Genomic DNA, 21,636 nt, shown 5'->3' on the forward strand with positions numbered 1-21,636 from the left:
CAAAATGACTGTCTTGACCAAGACTTGCTTTTTATCAATGAGGACACCCAAAGCTAAGGTGATATAACCTACTCCTGGTTTTATAGCCTGTTAGAAGGAGAGAATGAGGTGAGAATTCAGATCCCCCCACCCACCCTATGTGTTTCTTCAGGATTATTTGTGAAGTTATTTCCAAATATAGCCCCCCCAAAAAAAAGCATGCAAATAATGACTCAGGGAATAGGATTAGAAAATAAAGTGTAACCGCTCCTGAGATAAATAATTGTGGGGGAAAAAACTTTGCCAATTTAATACCCTCTAATTCATTTACTGAGGTCAGCAAAAATTCTAGTAACCAAGCTGGCATCAAATAGGATATAAAATAGCAAGATGCGCTGTGCTGTGTGCCTCATGAGAAACTGAATCAAAACCAGCAAACTAACTTCAGTTGCTCTTCCAAATAACTTCTGTGACCAAAGTGGTCTACTCCAGGAATTCCAGGTTGGCTGACCACCTAGAAACCACTGGAATATTTTCACATCAGCAATATTAATAATTTAATATCAATACCAGGGTTTATGGCCTCCATTCAGCTATATAGCTCTATGATAGTGAGTAACTAAGTTTTGGCAGGACTCGAGAGGGACACTGAGACATATTACTGGGAAGTAAGTTGTTTATTTTAAAAGTTATTAATACCATGGAAAAACAGATAGGCAACAGTATGGTAGGAGAGTTCAGGGCCCTAGCACTAGAGACAGACAACATGGCAGGTACTCTGAAGAGAGGAAATCAGGGCGCACATGGCAGATGTGTAAGTCTTATACATTTTAGAGGATGAGGGAGGTTTCACAGTACAGGCCTATAGCCCAGCTCTCTGGTTCCCATGCAGGAGGCAAGGAACAGGTAGGCAGAAGGATATGTAGCCACCATAACCCCCTTTAATGTAAACTCACTTCTCCAGATGAGAGATTTTGGCATGTATAAGTTTGTTACTAAAAGATTATGTCTCCTGAGAGGCCTGCCTATATCTACAAAAGGGGAAAGGCTATGCTAGGTATTGTGGCCTGAGCAGTAGCTGGATTCTAATATCATATTCTTTTGATAACAATTTATTCTCTGGTCATTATGTACTTGTAAATTACAGAGTGAGCTTATACTAATTCTTTTTAATTAATCTATCTATTTTATACCCCAGCTGCAGTCTCTCCCCACTCCCCTCCCAGTCCCTCTACCCCTATTCCCACTTCTCATCCCCAGTCCTCCTCCTCTTCTGTCTCCATCCAGGGTAAGTATCAATAAAACATGGCATATCAAGTTGCAATAAAACTAAACACCTCCCCATGTATTAAGGCTGGGCAAGGTGACCCAGTATGAGGAATAGGGTCCCAAAAGTTGGCACAAGAGTCAGAGACAGCCCTTGCTTTGACTGTGTAGGAATCCCATAAGAAGACCAAGCTACACAACTGTAACTTACATGCAGAGGGCCTAGATCAATCCCTTGCAAGCTCTCTGGTTGGAGGATTAGTCTCTGTGAGCCCCTATGAGCCCATGTTAGTTGATTCTGTGAGCCGCTTTCTTGTGGTGTCCTTGACCCCTCTAACTCCTACATTCCTTTCTCCCCCTCCTTCTCTTCCAGATTCCTGAACTCCGCCTAATGTTTGGCTGTGGGTCTCTGAATCTGCCTCCATCAGTTGCTGGATGATGTGCCTCTCTGATGACAACTGGGCAAGGTACCAATCTATTCACAGAAGATGGCTATTTCAGGCTACTTATCCACTATTGCTAGGAGTCCAAGCTAGGGTTCTCCCCACAGACTTGAGTTTATGCTAATTTATGATAGTCTGTTTGGAGTTGTAAAGAACTGTATGGAAACTATAGTGATCAATCGACTTTGAATCTATTTGGAATTATTACATTTTCTTCCTTCACCCTTAGTCTCTTGTGCTCTTCCTTCCTAACATGTACCTGACCCAAATTCTTCCACAAAGTAGATATCAAGAAAGGGTATCTTGCTATTGGTAAGGTGGCAACTCAAGAATACACCAGTGATGGGGCTGGAAAGATGCTTCAGGGGTTAAAAGCACTGGCTGCTCTTCCAAAGGACAGGCTCAATTCACAGCAGCCACATGGCAGCTCACAACTGTCTATAACTCCAGGTCCAGGGGATCTGTCACTCTTTGCACAGACATACATGCAGGAAAAATACTAATGCACGGGGCCAGGCGGCAGTGGCGGCGGCGGCGGCGGCGGCGGTGGCGGCGGCGGCGGCGGCGGCGGCGGCGGCGGCGCACGCCTTTAATCCCAGCACTAGGGAGACAGAGGCAGGCGGATCTCTGTGAGTTTGAGGCCAGCCTGGTCTACAAAGCGAGTTCCAGGAAAGGCGCAAAGCTACACAGAGAAACCCTGTCTTGAAAAACCAAAAAAAAAAACAAAACCAAAAACCAAAAAAAAAAAAAGTTTGGCAATGTAAAAAAAATACTAATGCACATAAAAATAAGTAAGTCTTAAAAAAAAAGAATACGCCAGTGACATTCTCAACCAATCCATGAAGTGGGCTTCAAGGAACATGCCCCTTAAGGGACTCAAAGAGTCTCTGCTGTTTTAACAGTGGTTCTGTTACATGAATAGATCAAGGGGATTCAATACTTGACAAATTGATCACAGAAATACAGTGCACAATAAAGGTGGAATCTTTTTGTGTATTAAGTATGTACAAATTTGTGTATTATGTGTATATGTGGAGTCCAGAAGTCAAGTGTTGTTTCCCAGGAACAATGTCTACATTTTTTTTGAGAAAGGACTTCCCACAGGCCTTGGGTTACCAAAGCAAGGTCACCCGGTTGCCTAGAGACCCAAGGAATCTGCCCATCCCCACCTTCTCTGTGCTGTGATTACAAATACAGGCATTGTCTGGCATATTTACTTGGCTTCTAAGGCTAGAATTCAGGTCTTCATGCTCATATGGTAAGGACTTTACTGACTGGGCCATCTCCTCAGCCCTGTAAAGAGATCAGTTAAATCAATAGGGTAACGATAGTCTTCGTAGTAAGGCATGCTGTGATTATTAAATGAGATCCTCGTACTATAGGAAAATGTTGTCTGCCTTACAGTGTTTGCATTCCTTTGTCAGGAGTAAATGAGACAAGGAAGCAAGGAAAGAAGATAGGTACTCAAACACAAAAACTGCAATTTTTGGTGGCTGGAAAAATTCCATTGTGGTAAGAGATAAGTGTATGAAGTCAGTTATCTGTGGGTCTTAGACATCATGAATCCATAAAATCATGTCTGCACACACAATAAGAAAGTGGGAGGAAGAATGGAGGCTATAAGGGGATCTAATGGGGGAAGGAGGCTCAGAAGAGGAATAGTTGGGTGTGAAGGGGAATATGCTCAAAGTGTATAACATACATCTGTAAAATGGCTTTGTGTAATCTAGTATAATAAAATTAAGTGAAATAAAATAAAGATCTCCATTTCTAAAATAAAATTAAACATACAAAAGGTATATAAGGAAGGTAAATAAAGAGAAAAATAAGGGGCAAGATTCACAATTAAAATATAAAAGCCTCAATATAGAAAAACCTCAAGGAACCAGGCAGTGGTGACGCACACCTTTAATTCCAGCACTCGGGAGGCAGAGGCAGGCAGACCTCTGAGTTTGAGACCAGCCCGGTCTACAGAGCGAGTTCCAGGATAGTCGAGGCTGTTAATCAGAGAAACCCTGTCTCAAAAAAAAAAAAAAAAACTGGAGGAAAGAAAAAGGAGCAAGCAATTCAGAACTTTAATTCCAAACTAAACAAAACAAAATAAGAGAAAATATCCATCTGGTCTCTGTCACACATATAGGCACAAAATGATGAACAAATCTAGCAATGTGCAATCAGTTTGCTTTAACCGTAGGAAAATATATAAATTTTGTTCAGCACACTAGCAACTTAAATGGAAAAAAACATATGATCATCCAAATGCATATAGAAATACAATTCAGTGAGTTGTAATATAATTCTGAATTAAAACACAACAAAAGAACAAGCAAAAGTCTCATAGCAAATTAGAAGCAGAAAGTAAACACTCAAAGGGGGAAACTACCAAAGACCTACACAAGGCCTCATCATCAACAGGAAACACAGAACATGTCCTTTTTCTTTTTCTTTTTTTCAATATGAGATTTCTCTGAGTAGTCCTGGCTGTCCTGGAACTCGCTCTATAGACCAGGCTGTCCTTGAACTCACAGAGACCTGCCTGCCTCTGCCTCCTGAGTGCTGGGATTAAAGGAATGTGCTACAATGCCCAGACATAAGTATGTTCTTAACAATGGGTTTAAAAAGAATCATCAAATATTGATAAACTAGTAGTTCATACTAAAGCACCTAGTCCATACAATCAAAGGGGAGGGGGAGTAAGAATTGAAAAGTAAGAAAGAAAAATGCCATTGCTTGCAAATAATATCGTTGTTAAATACCTACATTTCCTACAGTAATTTACAGATTAAAGAAATTCCTCATCTTAATAACATGGCATTCTACAGAAAACTAGAAAAACATTGCCCTAGCTGGGCGGTGGTGACACATGCCTTTAACCCCAGCACTCGGGAGGCAGAGACAGGCGGATCGCTGTGAGTTTGAGGCCAGCCTGGTCTACAGTGAGATCCAGGACAGGCACCAAAACTACACAGAGAAAACCTGTCTCGGACAAAAAACAAAAAGCAAAACAAAACAAAAACCATTGCCCTAAGCAGTCTCTCAAACAAGATATGTAAGAACTGCCAAAGAAAATGTTCAAAGCATACTGTTCAAAGAGACAGTAATCAAGTTAGCAGATGATAACATAAAGAATACAAACACCAGGGTTAGAGAGATGGCCGAGTGGCTAACAGCACTTACTGCTTTTGCAGAGCACAGGGGTTTGATTCTCAGCACCCATGTGGTGACTCACAGTCATTTGTAATTTCAGTCCCTGTGGATTTGACCCCTGTGAGCATCAGGCCCTTATGTGGTGCATATACACACATGTAAGCAAATTACATACACATATAAAATAGAAAAATAAATCTAGTACAAATTTTTAAAGAAAATCACAAACACCAGTGGGAAAGAATAGACAATCACCTAAAGAAAGTATAATGGCCTCCAAATTAACTGGTGCTCAGTGATGCAAGTGCTTACCTAGCATGCCCCCAAAATGGATTTGCTCACAAGCACTGCAAGAAAACAGAAACAAGAACTATTCATCAGTAAGAAGTATAATAGCAACCAATTTTTAAATACAAAAAACACAACAGGTATTTTGAGGAAATAGGTAAGCATATGGCCACTACAAGTTTTTAGAACCAAAGGTGTGCATGGTTAGAGAAATATAAAAGACTACAAGAAATATCATTTCCCCATACATTTAAATAGCAAAATTAAGAAATCTGACAATACCAAGTGAGCATGAGTTACAAATAACAGAAGTGTTCTGATTTTTTAAGTTATGTTCATTCTTCATTTATCCTTATGTCAAAATGTGTGTGTGTGTGTGTGTGCACACGCGTGTGTGCGTGCGCACACACACACACACACACACACACACACACACACAGTTACAGGGAGCCCATCAGAAATGACCACTCAGACAGTTTTAGTCAGTTGAAAGTCTTTCTTTCAGCTGGCTAGAAGTACCCTCAGGTATTCAGGACCTGAGTGTAACACCGAGTGTTTAGGATAGGGGTTTCTTAAAGACAAAAAGCACATCCTGGTGCCTTGCTCAGCTGCTGGCGCTGGCGAGTGGGAGTCCAGGTGGGGGTTGCTGCAAGCAATCAGTTTGACAGAAGCTAAGATAAGCATTAGCTGGGAGGGGAGGTTTGCACAAGCATCAGTTTAACAGAAGCTGCATTAGCTGGGGCATCTTGACCTCAGGTTCCTAGAACAGAGTTGGATAATTTTTCACAGGATTCACCATCAAGGAGATCAAAGTCTGGTCGTCTCTCGTAGGCTTTGTGTAGTATGCTAGAGGCTCCAGTAAATTCAAAGAGACTGGATCCTAACACTTAGGGAACTCTCAGGAGCAGGGAAGAGTGTACCAGCTAGAGAGGACTTCTAGGGGTGCACAATCTGAGATAGTCCAGGGCCCCGGGAATGTCCTTCTCTGACTGATTGCTACCCTGTGCTCTGAAGGCACCCCAACACCACTACCCAAAAGGAAAAAGGGTATTGTTTGGTCTGAACATGTCCAGAGGTAAGTTTAGTCTGTAGGAGGTGCCCAACTTATTTTGACTCAGCCAGGCTGCCCAGAGAAACCCCAAACCTGTACCTGTTCTCTTATCCCTGCTGGAGGAAATTGACCTTCCTCGCCCCTCCTGCGCCAGAGTGCTCACTTCGGCTCCCTTGGTGGCTTGACTACTACTCGTGGTCCCAATGTCGTGGTCCTGTTCTCTGTGTGGAAGTGGGGAGGGGCCCGGCTTCTCATCCAAGGGGTCCCCTGCCATCTAAGTAGAGTACATGCAGGGAGGAGGAAATAGTTCCCGGAGCTGCCCTAAACTGCTAGTTGAGCCCAGGGAAGGGGGATGTATTTCTTCCAGTTGTGCCAAGGGGAAAAGCGTGAAGTTCAGTTCCTTCCCTATTCATAGTTTATGTCGTCTTCTCTACCAGTGACTTGTACAATTGGAAGACCCAAAACCTTTCCATTTTCAGAGAAGCCGCAGGCCTGTTAGAAATTGTTTTAAGGTAAAAGTTTCTACTGTCAGTACCTGAGTTTGATCCCAGAGACCCAAATGATGGACAGAAAGGAGTGACTCCACCGAGTTATCCTCTAACCTTCACACAGTGCTGTTTTATGTCCCACCCACAAATAAATGTAACTTTTTGAAAAGATTCTAATGGGCTGGTTAACGGCCCACATTAGTGCACCCCAACTTGTCCCACACGACCCAAGCCCCTCCCCTTGTGTGCTTGCTTTACCCTGCCCCCACCCACAATCCCCCCCTTGCACATGGGGCGTGCCTCTTGCACATAAAGCCCAGCCTCTCACACTAGCAGCCACCACCCATACCCAAGCCCCACCCATGAAGGCCCCTCCCCACCACAGGATGCCCCGCCCCCATCAGCATTTCTGCCACTCTGGAAAGAGCCTAGCAGCCCTTACACGCATGCTCACAGCATTTAGCCAATCAACGAAGCTCCTGGTTGAGCCGGCTCCGGTTTAAATTCCGTTACCTCAGAAGCAGAGCTGTTGGCTGAAGCAGACTGGAGTTGTGAATGTGGTCACTTGTTGCAACGGTAAACCTGGTTCATCCAGGGGGGTTAGTTCAGGTGTGAGGAGGGGAGGAGTGTAGGGGGAGGAGTGTGAGAAGGAAGGAGTATGAGGAGGGGAGGAGTGCGTCCTCTCTAGGGAGGCCGGGGTCCATTTTACCTGGGAGGCAAAATTCCCATTGGCATTCCTGGGGCCCCTGACAGTAAAATGGAGGAGGCCGTGAACCCCGTCGGGGCCCCTGACAGTAAAATGGAGGAGGCCGTGAACCCCGTCGGGGCCTCCACAGTAAAATGGAGGAGGCCGTGAACCCCGTCGGGGCCTCCACAGTAAAATGGAGGAGGCCGTGAACCCCGTCGGGGTCTCCACAGTAAAATGGAGGAGGCCGTGAACCCCGTCGGGGCCTCCACAGTAAAATGGAGGAGGCCGTGAACCCCGTCGGGGTCTCCACAGTAAAATGGAGGAGGCCGTGAACCCCGTCGGGGCCTCCACAGTAAAATGGAGGAGGCCGTGAACCCCGTCGGGGTCTCCACAGTAAAATGGAGGAGGCCGTGAACCCCGTCGAGGCCCCTGACAGTAAAATGGAGGAGGCCGTGAACCCCGTCGGGGCCTCCACAGTAAAATGGAGGAGGCCGTGAACCCCGTCGGGGCCCCTGACAGTAAAATGGAGGAGGCCGTGAACCCCGTCGGGGCCTCCACAGTAAAATGGAGGAGGCCGTGAACCCCGTCGGGGTCTCCACAGTAAAATGGAGGAGGCCGTGAACCCCGTCGGGGCCCCTGACAGTAAAATGGAGGAGGCCGTGAACCCCGTCGGGGTCTCCACAGTAAAATGGAGGAGGCCGTGAACCCCGTCGGGGCCCCTGACAGTAAAATGGAGGAGGCCGTGAACCCCGTCGGGGTCTCCACAGTAAAATGGAGGAGGCCGTGAACCCCGTCGGGGTCTCCACAGTAAAATGGAGGAGGCCGTGAACCCCGTCGAGGCCCCTGACAGTAAAATGGAGGAGACCGTGAACCCCGTCGGGGCCTCCACAGTAAAATGGAGGAGGCCGTGAACCCCGTCGGGGTCTCCACAGTAAAATGGAGGAGGCCGTGAACCCCGTCGGGGCCTCTGACAGTAAAATGGAGGAGGTGACCTTGCGGAGTACTGGGCCTTGAGCAGGCTGAAGCTTAGGTGGAAGGAAGGAAAACTTGGAGGATCGGGAGGTCCCCGCCAATGCCAACTCGAAGCGGGGAGGGTCAGGGGGTCTAGGAGCAAAGAGCAGCTAGATTGAGGATGAAGAGGGAGGGGGGCTGGAAGCCAGTTGACATTCCATTGGGGCTAAGGGTGACAAGGAGCCAGGGGAGTGGTTAGGAGCAAGGAGGAAATTGGGGATGAGGAGGAGCTGGGGACAGAGTCTTGAGGAGCTAGGAAGAAATACAGTGAGGAGGATTTGGGGAGGGGAAAGGAGAGGCTGGCTGTCCAAACTGGGGAGGGAGGGTAAAGAGGAGTTAAGGAGGGACTAGAGAGGAGGAGCTGGGGAATGATGGGCCAGGAGGAGCTGGGGAGAGGCTAGGGATGAAGAAGATCTGGGAAGGGGTGAGCAGGGAGGAGGAAATAGGGACTGAGGTATGGAGGAGGTGGGGAAGGGCTAGGGTTCAGAAGCTAGGGAGGGGTTGGGAAAGAGGAGGAACCTGGTAGACAATAGGAGAAAGTTAGGGGTAAATGGGGACTGGGGATTAGGAACTGATAGAGGTTAGGAGTGATGAGGAGCTAGAGGGTGGGGAGGAGCTAGGAATAAGGATGACCTGGGGAAGAGTGAGGAGCGAGGAGGAAATGGGTGCTGAAGAGTTGGGGAGGGGTATGGAGGAGCAGGGGAAGGCAGAAGACAGGCTGAGAATGAGTTGAAGTTTGGAAGGAACTAGATGTGAGCAGGAGCTGTGGAGGGGCTAGAAGTAATGAATATGAGCTGGGGAGGGATTAAGGATAATGAAGATTCCAGGAGGGTGAGGAGGCTTTGGGAAAGAGCGAGGGATTGCTGCGTAGGGGTGGGCAGTGGCTAGATGTTAGCAAGTCCTGGGGAAGAGTTAGAGGAGAGGAGCTGGGGAAGTTCCGGAGGTGAGGAGGATCTAGAGACAGGCTGAGATGAGGAGCTGGGGAGGCGATAGGGGAGAGGAGGAACCGGGGAGCAGCTAGACAGGAGGAAATGGGGAGGAACTAGAGATGAGAGATGAGATGGAGTGAGGAGGAGCTGCGAGGGCCTAGAGGTGAGGAACTGAGGAGAGAGGCTAGGAGTGAGGAGGGGCTGGGAGGGGCTAGAGGTGAGGAGTTGAAGAAGGGTTAGGAGTGGTGAACACCTGAGGAGGTGTGAGGAGCAAGAAGGGAATCGGGGAGGAAGAGCTGGAAAAGTGTGAGGAGTAGCTAGAGAGGGTTCACGAGGTGCTGTGGGCGAGTTGAAGCTGGGGAGAGTCCAGGAGGAAGGAGAAGCTAATGGGTGAGGAGGATCTGGGTTGAGGTTGGAGGTAAGGATGAGCTGGGGAGGGTTTCAGGAAAAAGAAAGAATATGATGGCTTGAGCAGGAATTGGGAAGGAGTGAGAAGTCGCTGGGGAGTGACCCGTTGAAACTGAGAAGGGGCTAGAAACAAGGAACAGTCAGGGTTGAGGCAGAGCTGGCCAGAGGTTATGGGTGAAGAGAAGCTGGGAAGAGGTAAGAAGCAAGGAGGAACTTGGGGTGAGGTCCTGGGGAGGTGTGAGGAGTAAGAAAGAAATAGGGGTTGAAGAGTTGGGGAGGAGTGAGGAGGAGCTGGGTGTCAGTTGAAGCCAGTTGGGAGTTAGGGGTGAGGATGGGCTTTGGAGGGGCTGAGGCGAGGAGCTGGGCAGATGAAAGAAACAAGGAGGAACTAGATGTTGGGGAGGAGCTGGGGTAAGGAATAGTAAGTAGGGTTAGGGGATAGGAGAAGCTGGGAGGACATGGGATGAGGAATAACTGGGGAGGAACTAGAAGCAAGGGAATTGGCTATTGGTGAAGATGAGCTAGGAGGCTAGGAGGAGATGGGGAGAAGTTCTGGGTAAGGAGGAGCTGGGAGAATGTTAGGAGCAAGAACGAGCTATGATTGATGTGAGGATGATCTTGGGAGGGACTGTAGGTGAGAAGAGGCTGAGGAACTATGGGGACCAAGGAGGGAATGAGATGAGGAGGGGCTTGGGGAGTTGAAGCTCAGGAAGGGCTGGGGTCAGGATCTGGGCAAGCCTTGGGGATTAGGTGCTAGGAGTGGTTTCCTGGGAGGAGGACCTGAATAGGGGATAAGGATGAGGAGGAGCTTTGGCGGGACTAGGGGAGGAGCTGAGATGGGGTGAGGAGGAACTGAGGGGCAGATAGAAGCAAAGAACTGGGGGTGAAGAAAAGCCATGGAGAGGTTACTGGGGAAGAGTTAGGGTGAGGAAAAACTGGGGAGTATATGAGCTGAGGTGGAACTGGGGAGAGGGTAGGAATAAGGAAGATAGTTAGGGAGAGCTTGTAGGTCAAGAGAGCTGGGAAGAGGTTATCAGGATGGAGTCTCTGGGGAGGGGCTGGGGCAAGGAGAATGGAGGGCAATGACAGGCTAGACTGAGTATGGATTGTGAGTCCTTAGAAGTAGTGAAGAAGAACTGAGGGACTGAAAGGCATGTAGGAGCTAGAGACAAGGAAGAACTCAGTGTGAGGAAGGAGCTAGGGGCAAATAGGGAGTGTGGGGCCCCAGAGCTACTGTCGTTAAGAGATAGGGAGCTAGGAATGGCAAGGGGCCCAGGGCAGCAGAGGTTCTGGGGGCCATGGTAGAGCTGGGGAGCTGGCATGGTGAGGAGGAGAAAGGGGTCCTCAGTAGGGTCTGAAAGGCCAGGAATGGCCTGGGGGCCATCTCTGTATTTCTGGGGTCAGCCCCAGATCCATTAGAAACAACCTGAGGACCCTTCTTCATTTTCCTCCACTATTAGTAAGTTTGTTCAGTACTATATGGATGTTGTGGTAGGAAGGAGAGCAGTTGGAGGCCAAAACGGGAGAGGTAGGGAAGCACAGGAGGAACTAGAAGGAGATAGACAGTAGGGAGTGAGTGAGGAGAGCATGGCCTAGAACACGAAAGAGAGGGAGAAGCAAAGCTCTTACTGTATAGCCAAGATGAATTAAAACTGATGATGCTCTGTTCTAAACTTCTTGCATATTGGGATCACAGGCGTATATCACCACATTGAGCTTTTTCTGTGTTTTGTTTTTGTAAGAAAGGATCTTACTTTGTAGCCCAGGCTGACTTAGCTTGGTTTAGCCTTAAACTTTCAATCTTTGGTATCTCAAATACTAAGACTGCTCCCACAACCCCAAGTGGTAGGGTTGTGCTGTGGATGGAACCTAGGACTTCTTAAATGCCAGGCATGAACTGCACCTGTGGGCTATATCCCCAGCATTATACAATTTTACCTTTTAAGATTTATTTCCTAGGAGGAGATTTTGGCATGCTTGTGGTCTATTTTGCCAGCAGTATAGATTTTACTTTGAAAATGACATACAACCATACATATTTGTTCTAATTCATTAAGAACTGGCAAAAATGAGACCAAAATTCAATTCATCGAGTGGATAGGTGCAAACATTTGTAGTCAAAGTTAAACCACCCTTGTTTTAACTTCTTTTTTTCTTTTTTCTTTTTCTTTTTTTTTTTCTGAGACAGGGTTTCTCTGTGTAGCTTTGCACCTTTCCTGGAACTTGCTTTGGAGACCAAGCTGGCCTACGATCCGCCTGCCTCTGCCTCCTGAGTGCTGGGATTAAAGGCTTGTGCCATCACCGCCCAGCTTAACTTCTTTTTTACATTGCCAATTGCCAAACTTTTTGCTTTGGATCCAATAAATCAAGAAAACTGTTAGCAGTTTATTCAAATAAGACCATCTTGATTGTATATGATAATTTTCTCAGTTTATTTAAACAATGCCTTTGAATTCAGATGGTTTGAGAGATTTGTTTTTCTTCTTGTGCTTTAAAACAGAAAATATACAGTTATGTTTCCCTATCCACGAAGGGATTCTGAAGAGCCTGAAAGCACACCAGTGGAGGGAGAGCCCTCAGTTTATAACTTTGAGGATGATGATCAAGACCTCAGTGCTTCACAGAGGAGTGATATTCAAGGTAGAAGATGTCAAATGGTGGGGGCCGGCAAGCTGGCTCAGGGGTAAAAATATTTGCCATGCAAGCCAGAAGACCTGAGTTTGATCCCCAGAACCCACACAGTAGAAGGAAAGAAATCTACCCCAGGAAGCTGTCCTCTGACCTCCACACTGATGTGTGTGTATACTAATAATAATACTAATAATAACATAAAAACTAAAGGTATCAAATTTTGAGTGTTGATAATGTCCACCAGTTCTTTTGTTTTGAATCTAATACACTTAAAATTTGTTAATTTATTCTGTGTACTTTACTCTCATCTGATCTCCATATCCCCATATCGAAGTTCTAGAAATGCATGTAGTGTCTCTTGCCTTTGAAGTCTTAACATGGTGATCAATAAATAGTACATAACTTGCTATGTAATCTTATCCCAAAAAGACTTCAAAATTTTTCCGACAAAAGGCCATGAATCATGATTTAACTTCATCTAACCTTCAAAGAAAATTTTGTATTTATATATCTAATACAAAAGCTTAAGTTGTCAAAATGTCTGAAAGAAACTCAAATATGCTATTTTGTTGCAATTTGTTAAAATAATCATATTTAATTTAATTTTTTTTCTTGTCAACAGTACAGAGTTCAGCAAGTGATTCACAAGGGAAGAAAAGTCCTATAGAACTGTTTGTAGATATGGGGTAATATATTAAAAATGTTTGTCTGTTGAATAATGTACTTTAAGAAATGTTTGTTTTGTTTATTGTAACAGTTAGTATATATAAAATACTTGATATTTGCTGTTTCTTCCAAACTATTATATCTTACAAATCCTTAATTAAACAGTGTTTGTCATTATGTTTGATATACAACAGGGGTTTTGTGAATATTTGGGAAATACTCTGTTACTGAACGTCAGTGCTAGCTTTAATATTTTTAAAATGTGATTTCTTCATAGGGAAAAGGTAGAGGTTGTTCTTGGAAAACTTGGAGGTATGTTTTTGGAGATATTTATATTTTTATAAAATTGTTTAAAACCACATAATAATTTACATAAAATATGTGTTAACTAGTATACTATACGCCTCCTCATTTATACTATGTGCTTTATTCTCATTTAAAAGATTTTTTTTTTTTTTGGTTTTTCAAGACAGGGTTTCTCTTCATAGCTTTGCGCCTTTCCTGGAGCTCACTTGGTAGCCCAGGCTGGCCTCGAACTCACAGAGATCCGCCTGGCTCTGCCTCCCGAGTGCTGGGATTAAAGGCGTGTGCCACCACCGCCCGGCCAAAAGATTTTTATAAATATTAGTGATTTAGCATCATAGATATTCTTCCTTATAGTTTTCCATGATGAGAGAAGTAAAAATGATGCTTTTAGACATAGGTGACTTCAATGGAATTTCAGAAGAAGAAATAGGAAAAGCTTTTATACTTCTTTGAACAGACTAAGTGGTGTACTATTTCTATATGTCAGTTTTCTTTTACTCTTTATATCAGTTTTTTATTCAATTTATTTCCTAATATTTATACTGTATTCCTTTCTTTAGGGTAGACAGTATAAAATTGAAGCTTCTAATATAACTCCTTGTTACTGTTTTCATTCTAATAAATTATAATCTAAGGTGAAAATTGGATAGCCAATAGGTTTAAAATCTGAACCTAAAAACCTTGTTTTAAGAAATATGTTAAGGATAAGTTACATGAGCTTTCTTAGGGATAATATTCACTTTTATTTGTTTACTTGTTTGTTTTGAGAAAGTCTCACATGGAACACAGCCTGGCTTTAATGCTGTAGATCACTTGACTTAACCTCACAGGTGCTGGGATTACAGGGACAGACAAATCCAACCAAGGAGACAGTACTGTTTTATAAGAGTTAATAGAGGCTGGAGAGATGGCTCAGTAGTTAAGAGCACTGGCTGATCTTCCAAAGGAATCCAGTTTGATACCCAGCACCCCCAAGGCGATCCAGTGCTGCCTTTTGGACTCAATGGGAACCAGGCTTGTGGTGCACAGACCTAGATGAAAACATAACACCCCCCACACATAACACCTACGAAAACAGTTAATATTAGGCTCCTTTAAGCATTACTCTTATAATCAACTTCTTTGAAAGATGTCCTTCCTGTATTTAGTGGTGTCAAGATACATGTTTTATAATCTGTTGTTTCACTGTATTATAACTGCTGAGATTGTCTCTTTCATATATTTCACATATTTATCTCTTTCATTTATTTATTATATGAAACAATTTTATTTAGCTGCAGAAACTATAAATTATTTCTATAATAGAAATTTGTTATGGTTATTGAAAGTAACTGATAAAAAGAATCTTTTTTCTTACTGAGACACAGTCTCACTATGTAGCTCTAGATGGCCGGGAAATTGGTACGCAGGCCAGGCTAGCCACAAATTCACAGAGAACTGCCTGCCTTTGCCGCTCTAGTGCTGGAACTAATAGTGTGTGCTGTCATTTTTTGCTACTACAGACTATTTGAAATTTAAATTTTTATATGAACTGCTTGCTGTACATAGGGGTAAAAATCCCTATAAAGGCTTAATGAAGTGTAAATAATAACCAAAGCATACCAAAGAAGATATGCTAGGCAAGTGCTTACCAACTGAACTATATCCCCAGCTTCTCATTCACTATCTCTTTCACAAATAGTTTTAATAATTTAATTAACTTTTTTAGATTATATTTTTAATATGCTATTTTATTTCATGCTTTCTAACAAGAATTCAGGCAAATGTACCCTTCCAGTGTAGAGTGTTTTATAAATTCTGAAATAGTTAGCCTTTATTTAATTATTTTCTCATAGATAAAGTCTACACTTCCCCTTTGTTTTGTTTATTAGTTCATTTGTGTCATCTAAAAACATCTAAAAACATCTTCAGGAGCCGGGCGGTGGTGGTGCACGCCTTTAATACCAGCACTCGGGAAGCAGAGCCAGGCGGATCTCTGTGAGTTCGAGGCCAGCCTGGGCTACCAAGTGAGTTCCAGGAAAGGCTCAAAGCTACACAGAGAAACCCTGTCTCGAAAAAAAACAAACAAACAAACAAATAAATAAATAAAAACATCTTCAGTTAGGAAAATCCTGATTGCCATATGGTTATTCAAAATGTTTGGGACTAGAAATATTTCAGATTTCAGAGTTTTGGATTTGGAATATTTTCATAAAATTTTCTGATTGCACAGACCTGGTCAGAAAATCCAAAATCCTAGATGTTCAAAATATGAAAGTTGTATCATATTGATGCTATTTTTAAATTTAATTTTAAATGTTTCTGTTATTGATGAATAAACATTATTCAAATTTATAATTACTTGAATAAGTGGGAACAAATAATTTTCTTCAACACTGAATTCTAATTAACATTAATTTTTAATATAGCTGACATTAACCATGCTCTTAATGCTAAGAGACAAAGAATGGAAACAGATATCAAAGAGTCTTCTGAAGGAATTGACCAGAAATTGAAACAAACTTGGAATTCATATGAAGACGCATTGTAAGGTTTTTTCTTTTTTTTTTCTTAAAAACCATGTTTGTACCTATTCTTAATATATATTGATGTAAATCACTTAAGAAAAATGCTGTCATCTTCTGTTTATTTGAGTCTCTAGTAAAAATATTTGACTTGAGTTTTCTCTAGGCAGGTGCTTCTGTGACCTCCTGCCTCTATAGAGCTGCTTCATAGAAGCCAGTGAAGATTATGTTTTTCTCCTTTAAGTAACAATTGAGGAGGTTTATTACTTCTTCGGTATTTTATATTCAGTCTTGAAATTAGTGGAATAAAGTTTAGATGAATAGAATCTAATAATTGTTAGATAGTTAACCACGGCTACTGATGTAGAAAAAGGTCAATTTGAACATGTTAAACACTTAGCTCTTGCTTTGTACTAAATTGTGGCTGTGCCAAAATGGGGAGTGGGGAACTTAGTGAGGTATTTTTGCTTGTAAATTGTAGCATGAATCTTAAAAGTTCTTATTAATAAAAACAAACCTAAACCAGGTATTGGGGTGAATGCTGGAAGATCAGAGAAGCAGGTTAGCCACAGCCACCTCACCTCGCCAATTCCTCAGCTGATCCTGTTTCCTCAGACTGGAAGCTTCTGAGTCCTCATCCAAATGGATCTCAGCTGAACTTGGCTGCTCAAAGTTTAAGAGCTTAACCAGCCTCTAGTTCCTGGTCCTCACACCTTATATACCTTTCTGCTTCCTGCCATCACTTCCTGGGATTAAATGCCTGGCTGTTTCCAATGTGGCTTTGAACTCACAGAGATTTGGATGGATCTCTGCCTTGGGAATGCTAGGATTAAAGGTGTGTGTGCCCAGATTGTAAGCCCAGTGCCACTTTGAGATCTTTGGCAGCAATTAACCATGCAGCTCACACACGATTGAGCCAGTATGATAATGAGTATTCAGAGACAGATAATGCCTGGGAGGGCACTCACCAACCTAAGACAGTGCACCTGTGTGGCCTGGGCAGGCGTCTCCATGACAGGTAAAGTGACCTGCTGATGTCCCACACAACCCAAGTCAGAAGCTAATTTTTAAATAAAAGGGGGACCTGCAGGACCCTGGCCCCCGTTTTGGGTAACTGTTGCCTTGCTTGCGGACCTTGACCTTCATATCCTCCCAATGCTAATTCCCTGCCAGGTTCCACCCTCCTGAATGCTTAAGGGAAGTTCCTTGTCTGTGTATCCTGAATAATGGGCATTAACAGCTTAGATGCAAGATTGTAAAACATCAGTAGCGAACTTCTGCCCTCCAGGGTCCTCCCATTGTGCTGTAAGCCTGTAATTAAGACCTCCTACCCCCTTCAAGAAATGACATTCGACATTTAAAATTAAATATATATATATATATAATTTATATATATATATATATATATATATATATATATATATATATATATATATATATAAAAGGTGTGTGTGCCACCTTCTAGCCTCTGTATCTAGTGGCTGTTCTGTTCTCTGACCCCAGATAAGTTTATTAGGGTGCACAACATTTTGGGGAACACAAGATCACCACAGTAAATCACTTAATATTTTTAAGACTCTATATTCAGTAGAAAACAATGAAAAACTATTTGGAGATAATATTATTTTGAAAATAGATATGTATGATAAAACTTCCATAGTTTTCAAAAGCCATTGTAAGAGAGGGGACTTTAATGTTAAGAAAAAGTACTTCTGGAATCAGTAAAAATCTAATTTCACTTCTGAGTTTTCCATCATACTATTTAAACTGCTATTATTTTTTATGCTATGATGGTGTTTCAATTCAATTTTTTTATTGAATGTTGTTTTCATGCTAGAATAAGAAGTAACATCATTATGTTTTACAGGGCAAAGCTTAATGAAGACTCTGCTCAGTCATTTATGGATCTGTTTGAGCAATGGAATTTGGATTTTCAGAACTTGAAAGAAAACGAGAAAAAATTAATGGTTGGTATCACAATTATAATTAATCTACTATAAATAAATCTCAAGAATAGAGAAGCCATTATTGTGTTAATTGCGCAAAACAAACCCAGGCTTGTCTAGAGACTGAGATTTCCAAGAGTAAAAGATGTCTTGAAAATAATTGCCTATTTTATGGCCTGTAACTTTAGGAGCTAATGAAGGAGGTTCATAACATGTTAGTGATAAAAGCATAATTTAAACTTATGCATAATGGTTATTAAAGAAAATTATGAAAGGCAGTCATTTTAAAATGTTTTTTCTGAGTTTAAAATATAATTTTTTTCTAAATTTAAAATTTTAGAGATTAAGCTGTAGCTCAGGACAGTGTATGCCTTGCATGTGTGAGGCCCACAACAACCAACTTTTACCCAACTCTTAATATAGTTTTTCCTTTTGTATTTGTAGAATGAATTTCAACAGGAAGTAAGGATGTTTCAACAATATAGGTTTGTTCAGAACCAGAGACTGAAAACAATTAAACAAGTACATGAACAGTTCTTAAAGGTATGTTATGTGATAACAATATGGTCTTAAATATATAATGCACATTTTTCCTTACAAGAATAAGGCCATTTCCATTTTGAATTGATGTGGTAATTAGAGATGTAGCATTCTAATGGTTTTATGGTGCTTATTCAAGACAGAAGATAGTAAATTGTGAATTTTGCATAGCTATATACTTCACATGTATTAATAGTCATACTTCAAGTTTACTCATTGCTCTTTGTTTAACTGGAAAGAGAAAGTCTACATATCATTTCTATCATCTTTGTAATCTTACTATATATTAAATAGGAAAGGCTCAAAAGAAATACTTTTTAAAGAGTTAGGGCAAAGGATCCCCTGGAACTAGTTACAGAAAGTTGTGTGCTGCCTTGTAGGTGCCAGGAATCAAACCCAGGTCTTCTGGGAGTGCATCCAGTGCTGTTCCCTACTGAGTCCTCTCTCCAGCCTCAGGAAGGACCCAAATTAAATTAAACTTTGTTTGGAAATTCAGTAGGCAAGTATTTTCTAGCATGTCAGTTTTTAGAATTATTCCAGTGGCTAAAATAACTTTTATCAATTTATAGCCCTGTTAGCCCAGAATAATAAAGATTCAAATTTCTTCCTTGAGAATTAAGTATATGCTAGTAAGCTGATATATAAACAATAGTTTTAAAATAAATATTTTAAAGAACCTTAAAATAATTTCTACACAGTTATTTTATGTGTTTTCCAAATACAGCTCCTGCCTGTTTGCTCTAATATTCCCCAAAAACAGTTTGTTATTTAGTACTAATAAAGGTATCTCCTATATAATATCACCAAACATTACAATTAGTGAGGAACTTTAGTATAATTTTAAATTTCTCCATAGCCTTTGTTTTCACATTCGGTTATTACTAGAATTTTACCATTTAATTTCCATAATGCTTAGTTGTTTCTTTAACTCCTATTGCTGAGATCTTAGCTTATAGTATTTGATATTCTCATCATCCTTTGCTTCTACTATGAAAGCTGTTTCCCCTGTTCTTCAGTCCATCCTTCATAGGTCTCGCCATGTTGTATTTTTAAAACATGTTTTTCTTCCTGTGATCTAATAACTTTCAGTTGTGTATTCTGAAAAACACCATGCCATGAATCTCTTGAAGTTACCTTTATTCTAATTGTCCATTAATACACCTCTCTACATAATTGTTTTCTCTGAACCTGCTGTCTGGTTATACTTTTCCCCTAAGATATTTTTAATTCCATTTCGTTTATTATAAAATTGATTCCTTTGTCAAGTAAACTGTAAGCATTTCCCACTTTCTACTTTATATTTACAGAAAGCTATATTTTCATTCCCAATATAAAGTTGTTGTGTTATTTTTATTTAAATGTTTATTTTTCTGGAAATAAAGAGTGATTGTGTATTATCCTCTTGTTTTTTCCATAGCACTTTTGTACTTGTCATTTGGTTGGTGATGGATAACTCATTAGAAAATGATTAGGAAAGATTTAAACTATCATTTTTAAATGGATAGCACATTCATACAATAGTAGTGCTGAAGACGGATGGACAGTTGGAGGGTAGCCTGGTCAATAAAGTGAGATACTGTTACAAAACAAAAATACAAAAATATAAATTTTGCTATTAACGATCTGAAAAATGATCTCATACTATAGATTATTTTTCCCTTTCTTAATTCATTGTCACATCATGTTACATTGACTTTTTGTCTTAAGTAGATTGTAGCCTTATGTTTGAGAAAATTACTAGAAATGTTCACAGTTGTGATGTTTGCTTAGGAGACCCTGTGGTCTTTCTATTTCTATATTTTTCATTTTCTTTTTTTGTAAGAGAAAGTGTCTATATTGCACATGCTAGCCTTCAGGCTCAGTCCTCCCAATGGTACTTGCCAAGTTTTTGATACTGTAAGCCCAACTCTCCCCTCTCCTGGTCCTGGCTTGACCTTAACATTCACTAAAACTATTTCTTGAGGAAAGTGTACCACTGTATCTTCTATAATTATATTTGATTGATGTCTGAATTATTTTGCATCTTAACAGTAGGAATTTGGATCTTTGTGTATTAGAATTTTTTGACTTGAAATAATGTACATTACTTAGATATTTAAAATTCTCTTTAAATTTTATTTTAAAATTTAAAACTTGAGATGAAAAATGTCATAGGACTAAACTAGCCTTTTATGTTTAGAATTTGGAAGAGTTGGAGAAGGAGAATGACAAAATGTTTCTTGGTATCCAAAATGAAATTAAAGAAGAACTGAATAAGCTGTGAAGAAAAATTATCAAAGAATCTGTAAGTTGAATATCAAGTTGGAAAGTTGAATTAGTGAAAGCACAGAAATATTTTATTTTCTGATGTATGAATGACACTGAACTAAGAAATAAACCTGTTTACTATCTCTTTTCCTTGAACAGCAGCAGCAAGAGATGGTTAATGTTCGACAGTCTCTTCAATCCATGCTGTTTTGATGGGAAGAATATTTGGAGAAGGAACCTAAACCTAAATGATGCAGTTCAAATGCCAGCTAAGAGTCATGCTTTAAGATCAATTCTAGTTTAAATGGCAAGGTCTTTTAGTCATTAGCTTGTTTACCTTGTCCTACTTTATTTTTAATAAAATCCAGTTATGTCAGTATCAACTATGCCTGTATGTCAAGGTTTTAATTCTTTTGTTACAGTGAATTTTTCTTTATGAAATTGTTAATATTTTCAATAAAAATGATTTGTTTGGATATTGACTTTAGTATTTAGTATATCAGTCCCAAAGGTACAAAGGTCAGGTATAGAAAGTTATGTTGGTTTTATTTCATCTTTCTGACAGAGTCTTATCACGTTTGCCATGAAGGCGTCTAACACTGAACTAAAAAACAAGCTCAAATATAAGTTCAGGTAACCTTGCACCTCACCCTCTAAAGTACCTGAGACAGAAGGTGGGTACAACTATTACTAGTTTACATTGTTATTTAAGGAGAAAACCTTCCAATCAATTTTCCATACTTAACTGAATTGCATAGCCCATTCTAAGAACACGTGTTAAAGATCTTGTGTTCATATCTTGGAGTTAAACAGTTAAGACAGTAATCCAGCTGAGAATTTATACTAGGTTTTGTTTTTGTTTGTTGAGACAAGGTCTTGCTATGCAGACTTCTAGGCCTGCAACTTGCTATGTAGACCAAGTTGGCCTCGAATTCAGAGATTCGACTGCCTCTGCTTCCCAAGTGCTGGGATTAAAGGCATGTACCATCATGCCCTGCCTGTTTACTAGTTTTAAGACATTCAAGAATTTCATTTCCACAGGGCATCAAATGTCATTGGGATTGGTCTGCAGTTAAATGGCACATGTCCTTAGTAATG

The 21,636-nt window shown here is 41.3% G+C and overlaps 1 protein-coding gene across 2 annotated transcripts in view; it reads left to right on the plus strand.

Annotated features, from left to right (window-relative positions):
- LOC102918869 (synaptonemal complex protein 3-like) overlaps positions 1-21,014 on the plus strand; it is a 35,207-nt gene extending 14,193 nt beyond the window's left edge. Inside the window, exons 2-10 of one of the 2 annotated variants that reach the window (XM_076561701.1) lie at positions 1,619-1,712; positions 12,199-12,338; positions 12,952-13,015; positions 13,273-13,307; positions 15,710-15,827; positions 17,673-17,772; positions 18,196-18,294; positions 20,471-20,575; positions 20,698-21,014. In XM_076561701.1, coding sequence (XP_076417816.1) covers positions 1,681-1,712; positions 12,199-12,338; positions 12,952-13,015; positions 13,273-13,307; positions 15,710-15,827; positions 17,673-17,772; positions 18,196-18,294; positions 20,471-20,554 — 672 coding nt within the window. In that variant the 5' untranslated portion in view covers positions 1,619-1,680 and the 3' untranslated portion in view covers positions 20,555-20,575; positions 20,698-21,014. Of the gene's footprint in view, positions 1-1,618; positions 1,713-6,956; positions 7,239-12,198; positions 12,339-12,951; positions 13,016-13,272; positions 13,308-15,709; positions 15,828-17,672; positions 17,773-18,195; positions 18,295-20,470; positions 20,576-20,697 lie in introns of those variants that run through there. The other variant, XM_042269125.2, reaches the window with a different exon arrangement.
- The last annotated feature ends 622 nt before the right edge of the window (positions 21,015-21,636 follow it).

Source organism: Peromyscus maniculatus, chromosome X (assembly GCF_049852395.1).
Source record: "Peromyscus maniculatus bairdii isolate BWxNUB_F1_BW_parent chromosome X, HU_Pman_BW_mat_3.1, whole genome shotgun sequence".
NCBI classification, from domain to species: Eukaryota; Metazoa; Chordata; class Mammalia; order Rodentia; family Cricetidae; genus Peromyscus; species Peromyscus maniculatus.